Here is a 15,062-nt window from a genome sequence, read left to right as displayed (position 1 = left end):
TCTCTCAAGGACTTTCCTGTCCAGGCTAACTTCAAACCACTATCCTCAGATCTCAGCCTCCTAAATAGCTAGGATTACTGGCATGAGCCATCCCGCATCTGACTTGTATTGATTTTTTTTTTCTGTCTGTTTAGAAGCTTGAACTCAGGCCCTGGGCCCTGTTGCTGAGCTTTTTGCTCAAGGCTATCACTCTACCACTTTGAACCACAGTGCCCCTTCTGGTTTTCTGGTAGTTAATTTAAGATAAGAGTCTCACAAACTTTCCTGCCTGGGCTTTGAACCATAATCCTCAGATCTCCGCCTCCTGAATAGCTAGGATTAAAGGCATAAGCCACCAGCACCTGGTTAGTACTACATTTTTAACAGACTGACTCCTTGACCTAGAAATAGATACCTTTCTCTTAAGAAGACAGTGCTGCATGATGCAGAAAGGCTGAGAAACCCTCACCCCTTGACTCTGCTCTCTCAGAGAGTGAGCAGCAGAGTGCTGTGCAGTGGCTGTGGGAAAGTGAGCAATGACTAAGGCATCCATTCAAACAAATACGACACATCCATCAGGTTACAGTCATGACTGCAGCAACACCCTGAGGAAGAATAATGCAGCATCTGAGTGGCTGGGATGGGCCGCCTAAGGTCATTTTTTCCTGTTTCCAAGTCCTTTTCAGTGGTCCACTTCTTCTCCCTGAGATCTTGACTGTGTCCCTTCTCAGAGACACTTTTCCTCATTTGGCCACGGTAGTCCCTCCCTAGGACTGAGTTTCTTCCATAGTCCATGTCAGCATCTCATATATATCTTGCCAGTTAATGTGTTGTCATTGCTGACACTTCCCCAGGAACTCTGTGAGGACAGAGCCTTTGACCTCTCTTGCCCATGGCTTCAGTTTTATGGCACCAGTGCCATAAAATTGGCACTCAGTAAACATTTTTAAAAAGGTCTGTGAGTGTGTGTGTGTGTGTGTGTGTGTGTGTGTGTGTGTGTGTGTGTGTGTGTGTGTGTGTGTGTGTGTGTGTGTGTGTGTGTGTGTGTGTGTGTGTGTGTGGTATTGGGAGTTTGAATTTAGGATCTTGTGCCTGAGCCATACTGTCAGTCCTGTTTTGCTTTTAGTCTTTCCACTAGGTTCTCATACTATCTTTGCTCAGGCTAACCTTAGAGCACAATTCCCCTATCTCTGCCTCCTGAGTATCTGGGACTACAAGCATGCACCCAGGTTTTTGTTTTGGTTGGTCATGGGGCTTGAACTCAGGGCCTGGGTACTGTTCCTCAGTCTTTTTGCTCAGGGCTAGCACTCTATCACTTTGAGCCACAGTTCCACTTCTGGTTTCCTGGTGGTTAATTGGAGATAAGAGTCTCACGGTCTTTCCTGCCCAGGCTGTCTTCAGTCTCAGCCTTCTTAGTAGCTAGGATTATAGGTGTGAGCCACCAGCACCTGGCTCCCCGGTTTAATAAACATTTTTGAGTGAATAAATCATCAGCATGGCTTGATAGTATGAAGTTAGCATTCTCTGTCCATAGCTGTCACATTGGGAAGTACTTTACCCCCACCGTTGCTAGCTTTTTCCCAAGGACCCCAGCATGGCTTTCCAGAACATTCCACCCCTCAGAGCATGCATGACTTCCAAGGAAGCAAGTCTTTGCCTTGTGGTTTGTGGGAAGCAGCTACCACAAGGTGATAATCAAGCTCTGGACATAAGCTTGATGATTAATCTCTATAACATAACCCAAAGACTCCAATACAGTGTGCCTGGAAAGTAATGAGACCAAACTGATTCTGTGAACCATTTCCAAGTAAGTCCAGAAAAACTCGAACAACAGCAGCATCCTTGCAGGAAAGCTGGCAGCCTGGACAGTCCTAGTGCCCTGGACAATAGCTGTTCAGGGAACATTAATTTATAAAAAGGTAATAAGTAAACAATTTCCCGAAGTGACGATAAGGGGACTCTGAGAGGGTGAGGACAAGAGAACAACCATTTCTTTACATTCTGTCAGGATTCATCCAACCCCGGGAAGATGCCATTCAACCCCGGCCTAGGGGTAGGAGCTAGGAAGACTGTTGCAGGTGCTAGGGAGACTAGAAATATGTCCTTTTCCACGTTCCAATCCCCCCACTTCACTGACCCCATTTGTGAGGGGGCTGGTCAGAGTAGACATTGTATATTTATCACAATAATTCCAAGCAGGTGGCAGGAAACATTCTTCTAACTCAGCCAATGTGTTAAGACAGTTTCCTAGTAGATAGAAGTAAAGCATCCTGGGAAAGGGCATAGATCGCTGTGAAGGTAGTTTAGGTCTAATATCAGCCCTTTTAGGGGAGAGCCACAGAGAGAGACAAATGCAAGTGTAATGCAAACAGAAAAGCTCAGGCAGCTCTGCCAGGCAGTTGGGGAAGGTGACCAGGACTGCCATCTTGGCTGCACAGGACTGTGACCACAGAAGCAGTGCATCTGCTCTTCACTAGCCCCAGTCCTCCCAGGTTCCTCCAGCAAGCATCACTGGGCAGTCACACATGGACAGCACCCCCTGACTTCTGCCTGCTGCTCAGCAGGTACACCTCCCTAAACCACAGGGAATGGGGAGAATACAGGAGGATCAGGCACAACCTAGGCTTCTTGAAGCATTCCCCTGAGCACAGGTCTCAAGATGCCCAGCAGGCATCTTGTCTCCACAGAGAGAGAGACAGATGACATTGTCCCTGAACAAGGCAGAAAGAGTAGAGTGGCTATCCCCAACATCCTGGAATCTAACAGGAATTATAAACTCAAATCCTTCCATTGGGCAGACAAGTAAGGTAAGAGTCAAGTGGTAGGATGAAGCAATAGGGAGTGGTGGGGACTGTGGAAAACTGGGATGCAAAGGTCTTACCTGGTGTAAGAGTGATTGTATTTTAGGGCTGGGAATGTGGCCCTGGGTTCAGCTCCTCAGTACCACATAACAGAAGAAACTGGAAGTGGTGCAGTGGCTCAGTGCTACCCTTGAGCAAAAGAAGATCAGGGACCAACACGCCCTGAGTTCAAGCCCCACTGGCAAAAAAAAAAAAAGTGATTCTTAGACAATTTGCCCCATGAAAGTTAGAATGTGTTTGTGACTTTAACTAAGCATCACTGTCCCATAATACTGTGAAATTTGGGGAATTATGTAACCACTTAATCACAATAAAGAATTTGAAAAAAAAAAAAAGTGATTCTTTAGCACAAGCCAGATTCTCACTCGCTTGGTTCCTCATCACTCCCTGGTAGGTCCAGAATCCAGAATCTTCGGAACTAGGAGAACACCTGCTGGAGCTGCAAATGTCACATTTCACCTTGTATACAAAATGCTTTAATAGAGCTGGGAAGGTGGCTCAGTGGTAGAGCGCTTGCCTAGCATTCATGAGGCCCTGGGTTCGATTCCTCAGCACCACATAAGCAGAAAAAGCTGTAAGTAGTGCTGTGGCTCAAGTGATAGAGTGCTAGCCTTGAGCTGAAGCGTTGAGGGACAGCGCCCAGGCCTAGAGTTCAGGCCCCACCACTGACAAAAAAGAAAAAAGAAAATGCTTTAATAATATCATATTAAACATGTCTGCTTGGGTGCTGGTAGCTCATACCTATAGTCCTAGTTACTTGGGAAGCTGAGATCTGAGGATCCCACAGTTTGAAGCTAGCCTGGGCAAGAAAGTCCATGAGACTCTTATCTCCAATAAATTACAAAAAAAAGCCAGAAGTGGAGCTGTGGCTCAACTGGTAGAACCCTAGCCTTAACCAAAAGAAGCCCAGGCCTCAAGTTCAAGCACCAGGACTGGCAAAATAATAATAATAATAATAATAATAATAATAATAATAATAATGATTAATAATAATAATAATAAACATGTCAGTGTAACTTATACCGTGAACATATTTCCATGTTACCAGATATTCTTTTTTTTTTCCGGTTGTGGGGCCTGGGCACTGTCCCTCAGCTCTTTGAGCCACTTTGAGCCACAGCACCACTTCCAGCTTTTTCTGCTTATGTGGTGCTGAGGAATCGAACCCAGGGCCTCATGCATGCAAGGCAAGCACTCTACCACTGAGCCACCTTCCCAGCCCCACCAGATATTCTTTCACAGTCCTTTGACTACAAATATCAGTTACTTTCTCAGCTCTTCATTTCTTTAGTCATTAGTGAAACTAGTCACCGTTTTGTATTTGTGTATTTTCAGTTTGTTCCTCCCAAGAGCAACCCCTTCCTTGTCATTTTGAGGATGGGTGTTGAGTCCACCTTTGGCCACAGCCTCTCCTAGGCTGTAGACGCTTGTGTTTCCAGCCTCAGTCTCCCCCAAGGCTCCTCTGTGACTTGGGCCTAGCCTCCGGGGTAGTTTTTATACTTCAGAAGAACTTGCTGTGGACTGAGGTCATTCTCCTCTTGTCTTTCCCTCCTCCCACTCCCTGCCAGCGAGCTGTACAGGTCTCAGAGATTTTGGTGGCTAGATGCTGTCCTCTGGCAGAAGGGGTAGGTAATCAGAAGGGCAGGGACCAGCCTGACCGCTACCTTTTCTCTCAGCGTCCCAGTGAAGGAGGTTCTTCCTGGCATCATTAAGCAGGGGGTAAACTGCTTGGAATCCCAGGGCCAGGACACCACAGGCGACTTCTTGCTGGGAATGGGGATCTGCAGAGGATCTGCCAAGAGTCCCCCGCCTGCCCAGGTAAGTTGCTTGGGGCCTCTGGGAGGCCCCAGAGAGGCAGAGTTGCCTGGACCATTCTCATCCTCTATCCACACCCTCCACAAAGCCTCCTCCCTAGGGGCCCACAGTCTCCAGCTACACGCCCACCCCCCTCTTGGCCCTCTGTGCCACCCACTTCTTCCTTCCCCTTCTAGCAGGAGCCATGGGGCCTGGACAGCTCCCAATTCTCTGCTGGGGTGCAGCTGTGGTTGTGCAGACAGATCAGAGACTTCTAGGACTCTGTGCATATGAGTAGCACACATTGACACTGTATCCTGACATTTTGCCCTGTCCTCAGAATACCTTGGTACCTCCTTGGCAACCCTCTGACAGGTTCCCACTGAGCTTCTCCATCGTAATAGCTGATTCTGGAAACTTGCAAACATACAAAAGAATGGAAAGAACTCTGCAGTAAATACCATCTACCTGTCCACAACTTCTACAATTGTTTGTAGAAGATTCTATAGAAATACACTATTTGCTTTGCCACCAGTCTACCCATCTGTCCTTATTTTTTGTCTCACAGGCATGGCTGTTCAGCGACCACCTCATCCAGCAGCAGGGGAAGTGCCTGGCCGCTACCTCCACTTTAATGTCCTCCCCGGGGTCCCTGGTCACACTGCAGGTGTGCAACCCCAGAGAAGGCAAGCAGGTAAACCTCCCCCCTCCCACCCCACAGACAGCAGCCCTGGGAGGAGGGGGATGTGGTGGTGTGTCAGGTGCTAGTGGGGGTGTGCTAGCTTGAAGAGCTCTCCAGAGTGAGGGTCTGTGGAGCCTAGAGGAGCATAAGGAAATCAATTCCTCCTGGGGGAGTTATACCTAGATCATTACCCTCTCTCCCAGCCCCTGAATGAGGCAGTGCTACAACAAACCCCATTTTACAGGTAAGATTCACAGAGCACAGGCTGTCAGATCACATACAGCTGGGAGGGGTAGAGCTGGGGTTTAAACCTGAGTCAGAGTGTCCTAAGCCCATAGTCTCAAACCAACACAGAGCAGATGTCCAATAAATATTGTTCTGTGTGTGTGTGTATGTGCGCGCACGCGCGCGCGTTGGTACTAGAGTTTGAATTCAGGGTCTAGTCCTTAGTTTTTTTCAAAAGCACGAAACTAGCACTCTCCCATTGAACGCCTTCAGTTCTGGCTTTCTAGTGGTGAATTGGAGATAAGCGTCTCATGGACTTTCCTGCCCTGGCTGGCTCCAAACCTCCATCCTCCTGAGTAGCTAGGATTACAATGGTGAGCCACCAGCTCAATAAGTTATTTCATGGGGCTGGGAAGGTGGCTCAGTTGTAGAGTGCTTACTTTGCATGCATGAGGCCCTGGGTTCAATTCCTCAGCACCACATAAGCAAAAAAGAAAAAAGCCGGAAGTGGTACTGTGGCTCAAGTGGTAAAGCGCTAGCCTTGAGCTGAAAAGCTGAGGGGCAGCGCCCAGGTCCAGAGTTCAGGGCCCACGACCGGACCCCCTCCCCCCCAAAAAACGTTATTTCTTGAGTGCTGCTTGGCTGGAGAAACTGAGGCACAGAGGCACTGAATTCCAGGCTGGTATAACCAGCCTCCAGCTCATTCATCCACCAATCACAGTATACCCAGGAGTCCTGCCCATGGAGGGGGGAACTGGAGCTCAGAGAGATGAAGTCACTTGCTCAGGGCACAAAGCAACTGGTGACAGAAGCTAGATGTCTGGAATCAACCAGCCCCCTTCTCTATTGCTCCCCTTGGGGGCTCCCCACTCCCTGGGGAGTAGGACACAAGGCAGAGGCAGAGGCAGAGGCTGCTCCAGGCCTTCCCCTGACTACCATGCCGGCAGCCGGCAGGTCAGTGCAGGGCTGAGGAGGGGCCTGGCTCTCACATCCAGCCTGCAGGGCTTTCCCCCAGCCTACTTCTGTTGCTTGGATCAGCTCCTTCTTTAGGGATGACTGGAAGTTTGCTATTCCATTCTGGAAAAGCAGCCAGGTCCTCTCCCTTCAGCTGTGACCGTGCACATGCGCATATGTGTGTGCATGCATGCACCTAATGAACGAAAGAGCTCTGTGGCCCGACACTTCTGTAATGCTTCGTGACAGGATACATCTCCTGCTTTCTGCCCCAGGGCTGAGTCCCTCTGCTCTTCAAATAGGGCTGGTGCAGCCTGCCTGCACCTGGCAAAGCCTTGAGCCTACACCTGCCCTCTCCATGTTGAGGACAGAACTGGGAGTGTCCACTGGGGCAGCCTCCATTCACATGCTTCCCTAAGGCTGAGACCTCCATTTTCCCCTTTGTGTTGACCTGACTGCAGGGCTGTAGAGCTCTCCCTGGACCCATTCATTTTGCTCCTGCAGGTCCTACCAGGTTCCCCTGGCATGCTAGGGACCAGGAGAACAGGATAAGCCCCTCTTCTACCACCAAAGCCTTCTGGAAATTCAGGCTTCCTGTGTTGAGTTCCATATTGGCCCTGATTCCAAGGCCTGATTGAGTTTCATGTATAAAGAGGCAGGAGGAGTCAGCAGGACCAAGCTGAGCACCCTTTTCTCCTCTTGTATAGTGAAAGGCTCCCTCCATTGCCTTTCCTGGAAGGAATCTGCAAACCCTGACATGCCGTGATAGGTTTGCGGCCAGGAGGGTCAGGCCCTAAGACTGTCTGGGAGAACTGGTCGGGAGTGAGAATCCTGTTCTTTCATCACACACAAAACTCTCACCTAGACATACAGTGTGCAGGGACTCCTGGGGAGAAGATGGCTGGAGGTTTAGCTAATGTGAGCATCTAAAAGAATAGGAAGCCATAGTTGCAGGGGGAGGTAGGGGGACATAGGGCCCTGTCCACCCACTACTCCTGACTGTCAAGCCAAGGGAGGCTGGTCTCAGCCTGGGTTTCATTTCCCAGATTCTGCAGCTCCCTTCTTCCACCCTCCCCACCCCATATCCCTTCAGCAGCCCTGGGCCAGCACCTTTGGCTGGGTAAGAACACAGATCTGTGTTCTTCTAGGTAAGAACACAGATCCCACCAATGGGGGAGCTTGCTGGACTCCCTGCTTCTTCTGGAAGGCAAGGTGGACAATAGAACGAGGGACCATGGTTGCATGGAGAGACACCAAAAATAGCCTGTCTTGTTGGCCATTCTTCCCCTGAGCTTTGAAACCTGGGTCTCGGCCTCTCATCCCTTCTTTATGATCCAAACAACACACCACCTCCATCTAGGCTCTTGTAAAAATGTTCTATACGAAAACGTTCCACCTTGTCCACTTGAGGGAGGAGGAGGGTGCTGAGAGGTGAAAGCACTGACCCAGGAGTCCTTTTACCGCCTCTGAGAGGAGAACTCCAGCCCCACCACGGTGGCTAGGTCCGTTAGAGGGCAGATGTTACCAGCCTCATGGCTTTTGGAAACATGGGACTACAGGAAGAACTCTTGCTCACAGAGGCTAGATATTCACCTTGGCCAGAACTCCTAAACTGAGCTCCTCAGCTCAGCCCACAGGGAGCTGGTAAGGAAATACTCATAGGACAAAAAATTAAGACCAGACAGGGAGTGTGGTGAACTGGAGAGGAAGAGCCCATTTAAAGCAAATAGCAGGCAAATCCCCCGCCCAGCAAATGACATCACGTGAGCAACTGGCACCGGAGTCCAGAAAGGGACCCGAGTTAGAAAGGCAGATGTGTAGGTGGTCACTAAGGGAAATTTCCAATAAACACCATACCGCTCAAGCAAAATACATCTTTGAGTTGGATTCATCCCATGAGCATCTGTGTTGCCTCCTCTAGAACTTGGTGCCAAACTACAGAAACAAACCCTGCTGGGCGGGAATGTGCCTGGAGCTTATGTGTGGCCCTTTATATAAGGGATCCAGGCTGCTCTCCATGAGAAATATGTGTCCTAGATTTATACAGGGTTGGATACACAGGTGATACAAACTAACTTCCTTCCTCCCTCCATCCCTCCCTCTCTTCCTACCTCCCTTTCTTCCTTCTTTCTTCCCTCCTTCCCTTCCTCCTCCCTCCTTCCTTTCTTCCTTTTGTTGGTGCCAGTAGTGGGGCTTGAACTGAGGCCCTGAGCACTATCCCTTAGCTTTTTCACTTAAACTCTTTACCACTTGAGCTACAGCTGCACTTCTGGCTTTTTTGCCAGTTAAGTGGAGAAATGGACTTTGCTTTCCAGGCTGACTTCAAACTCCCAATCCTCTGATCTCAGACTCTCAAATATTTAGGATTACAAGTGTGAGCCACTGTCACCCAGCTCCAAACTTATTCTTGCGATGCCGGGGATAGAACTTGCAGCCTTGTGCATACTGTGCCAACATGCTACCACTAAGCCACAGAAGTGCATTTCTTTTCATTGTTTTTATTTTTTTTCTTTAACCACGTGGTCTTTATTTCAGTGCCAGTGTGCATTTCTTTTTATAAAGAAAAAAAATCATTTTCTCCTTCCTTTCCCCTCTCCCTTCCTCTTAGAAATGGAGGAGAAAAGGATCTTTCATCCAGCATTCCGTCAGTGGCCTCTGCCTGGAGACGAAGCCCGCCCAGCTGGTGACCAGCAAGTGTCAGGCTGATGCCCAGGCCCAGCAGTGGCAGCTGCTGCCACATACATGATGGCAGCCCTTTGCCTCCTGGAACTTTTGCATGAGACATGGGGACTGGAAGGGGTTAGGGAGGGGGAGTGTCAAGCAGGCCGTTTCCATCTCCTTACATTTCTGCCAGATCATCAGCAAACACCCCTGCCACGACACATTTCTCCAAAGCTACTTCTGGGGAGGCGGTGGTGGTGGTGGGGCATACCCAATGTCCACTGTACCACCCAGGCTCTGCCCTGGGAGAGGGGATGGTCAGGTTGCAGACTGTTGCTGGGCAGACACTGGGCAGGTGCCCCTGGCCCTTTGTCCTCTCCTTTAGTTCTTTTTGGGGCCTGGCAGTGATGTGTGGGCCCTCCCCTTGCTGCCCATGGGAGCAAGGACATAAGTCCACACAGGAGTCACTTGTCCCCATGCCCATGGGGATAACACAAGAGGAGAAAGTGGCCACATGTGTGAAGTGGCTGAAGGCTGGGGCAGGTGAACAGGAAGATGGCGAGAAAGCTCAGGGTCTGTCTGAGAGATGCCAGGCTTGGGTGTGTGTGTGGGAGAGGTGGGATCCTGGGAGCAAAGGATGAGGATTTTGCAGAACATGGATGGAGGAGCAGCAGCAAAGCACCAAAAGAACAAGATCTCTTTCCAGGACATTGTCCCACCCACCGCACTCTGCCACCCCAGAGCCGGAGCCCCATGTGTGCCTCTGGTCCCAACCCCAGGGATAGCCACAGTCCTAGCAGAAGGCTTCAGAAAGAGCTGGGACTCTTTTTTTTTTTTTTTTAAATCAGACACCATTTCTTCTCCCCCCCCATCTTTGGGGGTTTTTTGTTTTGTTTTTTTTTTTTTTTGGTCCATCATGGGGCTTGAACTCTGGGCCTGGGTGCTGTCCCTCAGCTCTTCAGCTCAAGGCAAGCACTCTACTACTTGAGCCACAGCTCTACTTCCATTTTTCTGGTGGTATTGGAGATAATAAGAGTCTCACAGACTTTCCTGCCCAGCCTGTCTTTGAGCCGCAGTCCTCAGATCTCAGCCTCCTGAGTAGTTAGGATTACAGGCGTGAGCCACCAGCACCTAGCATAAACTTCACTTCTATATGGCCATGTGTCAGGCTGAGACATCTCTCTTGGACCTTAATAGCCAGCTGATACTCTATTTTACCTGCCTGGCTTTGGATCCCCAGTTTCTCAAAGGTTCTTGCCTCTGTAAATAGACTCTCATAGGGTGGAGGGACCTCCTATCTTGAGCATGAACTGTCACTAGAGGCTAAGTCACTCAGACCAAGCCTCACCCTGGGTCCCTTCCTCAGCCTCCCAATGACCAGCTCCGGCAGTGTGCTAGGAGACTGGCTGCTGGCTCCATGTGGTGTAGACCAAGTTTCCTCTCCCAGCCACCAAGAACATGGCTGCCACACCTCCCCAGAGCCTTGTCTGGAATCCTTCTGCTATTCCCTCATGGCTCTCCCCCCTGCCACTGGCTTCGGTAGTGTGATCTTGGACAAAAGACTTTTTGTACCAGGTCCTAAGGGGTCTTTCTCCCCAAAGCAAGCAGGGTGGATACTCCTACCTGCTCTATGAAAAACTACAACTTCATAGAGGAAGTTCACAGATTCCAGAAGGTCTAAGGCTCCCAAAATATTACAGTCCACTTTTCTGCTTAATGGATTACTGTTTCTTAAAACCATCCCTGATATGTGAAGGGTCTGAACCTTTGCTTTCTATTGGATCGGGGCCACCATTTAGCTGACTGCTGCCCCCCAATTCCCTTCCCTGCTGTGCCCAAGCCTCCATCCCCCTGTTCCCTCCACCTGGCCCATGGGATTGGAAGCCAAGTGTCTGTAGTCCACAGCACCTGCTCTGGAAGGTTTCCTCAAACCTCTGGCTCTCACCAGCATCCTCTGTGCAATGCTTCTGCACCTGGGTACATGTGCACCCCTGCACTCAGCGCAGGGCCCTTTGCCTCTGTGACCATGTTTCTCGCATCCTCGGTGGTGACGTTATATCCACCACCAGCTGCAGACCTCACCTTGGATCCTGTGTCCATCTGAGAAGCCTCCTGCTGCAGCCTAGGACAGAGCTGAAGCCAGGATGAAGGCTTTTCTCTGGAGGCCTGGGTTTGCTCCAGTGTGGACCTTCAGGCTGGGAGCCTGGACTTGTCTGGTGGTGATGAATGTAAGGGCTGCTGCTCAGAGGGCCTTTGAGAGAGTCTCTCCCCCAGAGCCTGTGATCAGACCAGGCTCTGCACACGTCAACTGTGGGACTCCGTCCATTCCTCCGTATGCTTTTCCTCTTCTTGACCAAAGCATGTGCCACTAGCTGTCCTTGAGGACGCTGTCTTTATGAAACACACCTGGAATAAAACCACTTCTTACATGTCCATGTGTACCAGTGCCTGCTTTTGACTTTAGTACCACTTCCCCTACCTGGAGGACCCAGGCCTCTGGTCTGTAAAAGTGAACTGAGCATGCTCAAGAACCCTCTCCTGCAGCTGGCAGCTGGATGCTTAAGGGGTGGGGAGGAGCCAGCAAACGGCCCTGGCAGTAGGGCAGTCTGGAACCAGTGCCAGACTGAGCCCAGGATCCTCATTTCATCACTCACAAGACTCTACTGGATCTTAGAAATGGAAATCCAACCCAGGTGCCAGAAGCTCACACCTGTAATTGTAGCTACTCAGGAAGCTGAGGTCTCAGGATCATGGTTCAAAGCCAGCCCAAGCAGGAAAGTCCATGAGACTCTATCTCCACTAAACTACTGAAAAAATGCAGTAGAGCTGTGGCTCAAATGATAGAGTTCTGGCTTTGAGCAAAAGAAGCTCAGGAACAGCACCCAGGTCCCGAGTTCAAGCTTCAGGACACACACACACACACACACACACACACACAGGCTTAACTACACACACACACACACACACACACACACAGGCTTGACTAGATACAGGTCTTCCATCAGGCTTGCCTTTGGCCAACCCTCTTCCTGTCTCTTGGAGCTAGCCTTGCCCCTCCCCCAAACTGCCCTTCTACTCTACATATAAGAAGGCAGTGGTATATTCAGACAGTACATTCTCCCTGAGTAAAACCAGCAAAAATACGTCTAGAAAGACTCGTAACAGCCTAGGCTTGCTTGATCTGGTAGCAGATGCTCTGCCTAACATTTCCATGGAAACCAATAGGAATTCCCTGCCCCCCCCCCCATTTCTGTGATCAGCAGCTGAACCTCCCCAGGTAAAAATAAATGCTGCTTTGACACACATGAACTGTAGCAGGCAGGCAAGAGTGTTCCTGTCCCCTCCTGGATGCAGCTATTTCCATCCTGTTCCCATTTGCCTCAGTGTAGAATTCCCCAAAGATCCTGACCCATGGCCTCAGCAGCTTGTAACAAAACCCAACAGGCTGCAAAGCACACAACTTGGCCATAGCATTAGTGTGTGGTCTGGACTTAGGAATCAAGTCACTACAGAAGTCCCTGGCCATTGTTATCATTCTTTTGTTCATTCATCCTCTCCTGGAGCCCAGTTCACAACTTGGCACTGAATTGGAACCTTCATAGCCAGGCTGGTAGCCTTTAGCCAGTCCCTGGAGGAACCCGCAAAGACCTTACCTAACAACGTGAGTGTCTCTCCAAGGAGAGAGGCTGGGATGGCAGGAGATACCTGCAAACTAGGGCCTCACACATAGTAGACAACCACTTTACCACTGAGTTACAATCCCAGCCTTTGGCTCTGGTTTTATTTGCCCCAGTGAGGAGGAGGGGTGTGACAACACAGGTAGCCGGGGCTTGAATTCAGGGACTCATACTCTTGCTTTGCTTTTTATCCAAGGCTAGTGCTCTACTACTTGAGTCACAAACTCTCCATTTCCAGCTTGTTGCTAGTTAATTGGAGGTAAGAGTCTTAGGGACTTTCCTGACTCAGCTGGTTTCAAACCTTAATCCTTAGCTCTCAGTCTCCTGAGTAGCTAGGAGTACAGGCATGAGCCACCAGTGCTCAGCTGGTCCCTTGGCTCTGGTTCTCACCAAGGCCCAGCTCTTCATCAGCACATGAACACATACTCTCTCATGTGCAGTTGGGAAAATTAAATCAAGGGGTCTTTCAAGAGGTTTAGCATCCCAAGGCCTGCAGGGAATGTGTTTTACTGCTCCAATGAGATGTGGGTCTCTCGCAGCAAGTGACAAGCAGGGAAATCTGGAAAGACCAGAGGTTATAATGTCCCCTTTCAGAAATCCAACCCTGTTGTCAGCATGGCTGGCATTTGTGTGTCCCTGTGCTGGTCTGAGTCAGTGTTTCTAAAGAAGGAGGGAGAGGAGGGCCCAGCTGCTCTTATGGTAAAAAGTCTCCCCTGCTAGTTCTTTATGGAAGACCTGGAGTTGGAACAAGGGAAGACTTCTCTGTCCATTGAGTAGCTGAGCTGGATTGAGGCTCCAGTGTTCTTACTGGATTCAATCCAAGAAGTCCAAGGAAGATTTATTTAAAGACATTATTTTCTTCTCAACCTTAATTTCTTGACCTGTAAAATGAAGGCACTCATAACTCTAAAAAATTTTTTTCTTTGTGAAGATTGGTTTATTTAACAATTGCAAAGCATCTGCCCTTTCTAAATGCTTTGTAATTTTGTGTTGTTGCTACAACTACTGAGTATTTTCTATTCAAGTATGATATTACGTGCCTGTAATCCTAGCACTCAGGAGGCTAAGACAGCAGGATTGCAAGTTTGAAGCCAGCCTAGGCTACAGAGTATGACCTGTCTCAAAAAAAAATTCTGAAAGTATGATATACACCAGGGTCCTTTTCTCGGGCTGACAGCCTGGGGCATCAGTCAGTAGCTCTGTCCCTCAGATGCTGCTGCTTCCAGGCAGCTTGAAATGATATCCTGGGAATGCCTGCTTTGGTCTGGGAGGGTCCAGGGACGTCAGCCGGCCACCCCAGCTGGGCTGATGGTTCAGTGGGTCCCTTGCTGGGTGGCCTGGCTTTTCCCTTTGTGCATGCTGCATGGTGGGTGACACTGGATAGTCTAACCACAGAAGATTCTAGAAGGAAGATTCTAGAGGAAGTTTTCTCTAGGTGGCTTTCTTCCTTCAGGGAAGGGTGGAGAATTCACTAACCCTGACTTGAGAGAATGTTTACAAGCCATCACGCATGCCCAGGAGAAACTAGTTTCATCTTTGCTCTCAAGTTCTCTGATCTCAATCCATCTCAAAACCCAGACTGTCAGCTGGGCACAGGTGGCTCACACCTGCAGCTCTAGCTACTCAGGAGACTGAGATCTGAGGATCACTGAAGCCAGCCTGGACAGGAAAGACCATGAGACTCTTATCTCCAAATAACCAGCAAGAAGCCAGTAGTGCAGCTGTGGCTCAAGTGGTAGAGCACTAGCCTTGAGTGGAGAAAAAAGTCTTGAGTGGAAAAAAAGCTCAGGGACAGTGCCCAGGCCCTAAGTCCCAGTACTAGCACACACGCATGCATGAACATGTACATGTACACACACACACACACACACACACACACACACACACACGACTGCCTTGCAACACTTGTCTCTCAATAAACGTCTCTCAACATGCCATCTCTCAGGTCCCTTGAGGTGCTTGTAAATATTACCAGCCCCCACTCACACCAGCTGCTCACACTCTCCCCTTTGTGGTAAATGACCCCAGGTGATAGGACCTGCATTAACGGCCTTCTTTGCACACGTGGAGGGAGAGCAGCTGGTGGGTCTAGGAGGGCAGCCCTGCAGGGGAGAGCCAGGAGGCACAGCCTGGGCTCTGCATTGAGTGTACTTGCTAAGGGGAAAGGAAGCTGCTCTTCCCAAGGAGCCAGATGAGTATGGGGAGCAGACCTAGAAGGCAGAGGCTCAC

General features: G+C 49.7%; 1 protein-coding gene across 1 annotated transcript in view; it reads left to right on the top strand.

Moving 5' to 3' along the window:
• The window catches only part of Galnt16 (polypeptide N-acetylgalactosaminyltransferase 16), an 88,319-nt gene extending 76,730 nt beyond the window's left edge, over positions 1 to 11,589 (top strand). Inside the window, exons 14-16 of the mRNA XM_070031380.1 lie at positions 4,517 to 4,658; positions 5,203 to 5,328; positions 9,104 to 11,589. Of these exons, the coding sequence (XP_069887481.1) occupies positions 4,517 to 4,658; positions 5,203 to 5,328; positions 9,104 to 9,241 (406 nt within the window). The 3' untranslated portion in view covers positions 9,242 to 11,589. The remainder of the gene's footprint in view (positions 1 to 4,516; positions 4,659 to 5,202; positions 5,329 to 9,103) is intronic.
• Positions 11,590 to 15,062: the final 3,473 nt, after the last annotated feature.

Source organism: Dipodomys merriami, unplaced genomic scaffold (genome assembly GCF_024711535.1).
Source record: "Dipodomys merriami isolate MVZ:Mamm:240054 unplaced genomic scaffold, mDipMer1.0.p SCAF_1, whole genome shotgun sequence".
NCBI lineage: Eukaryota > Metazoa > Chordata > Mammalia > Rodentia > Heteromyidae > Dipodomys > Dipodomys merriami.
Note: the sequence above shows the minus strand (reverse complement) of the source record. Positions and strands in the feature narration are given on the sequence as shown.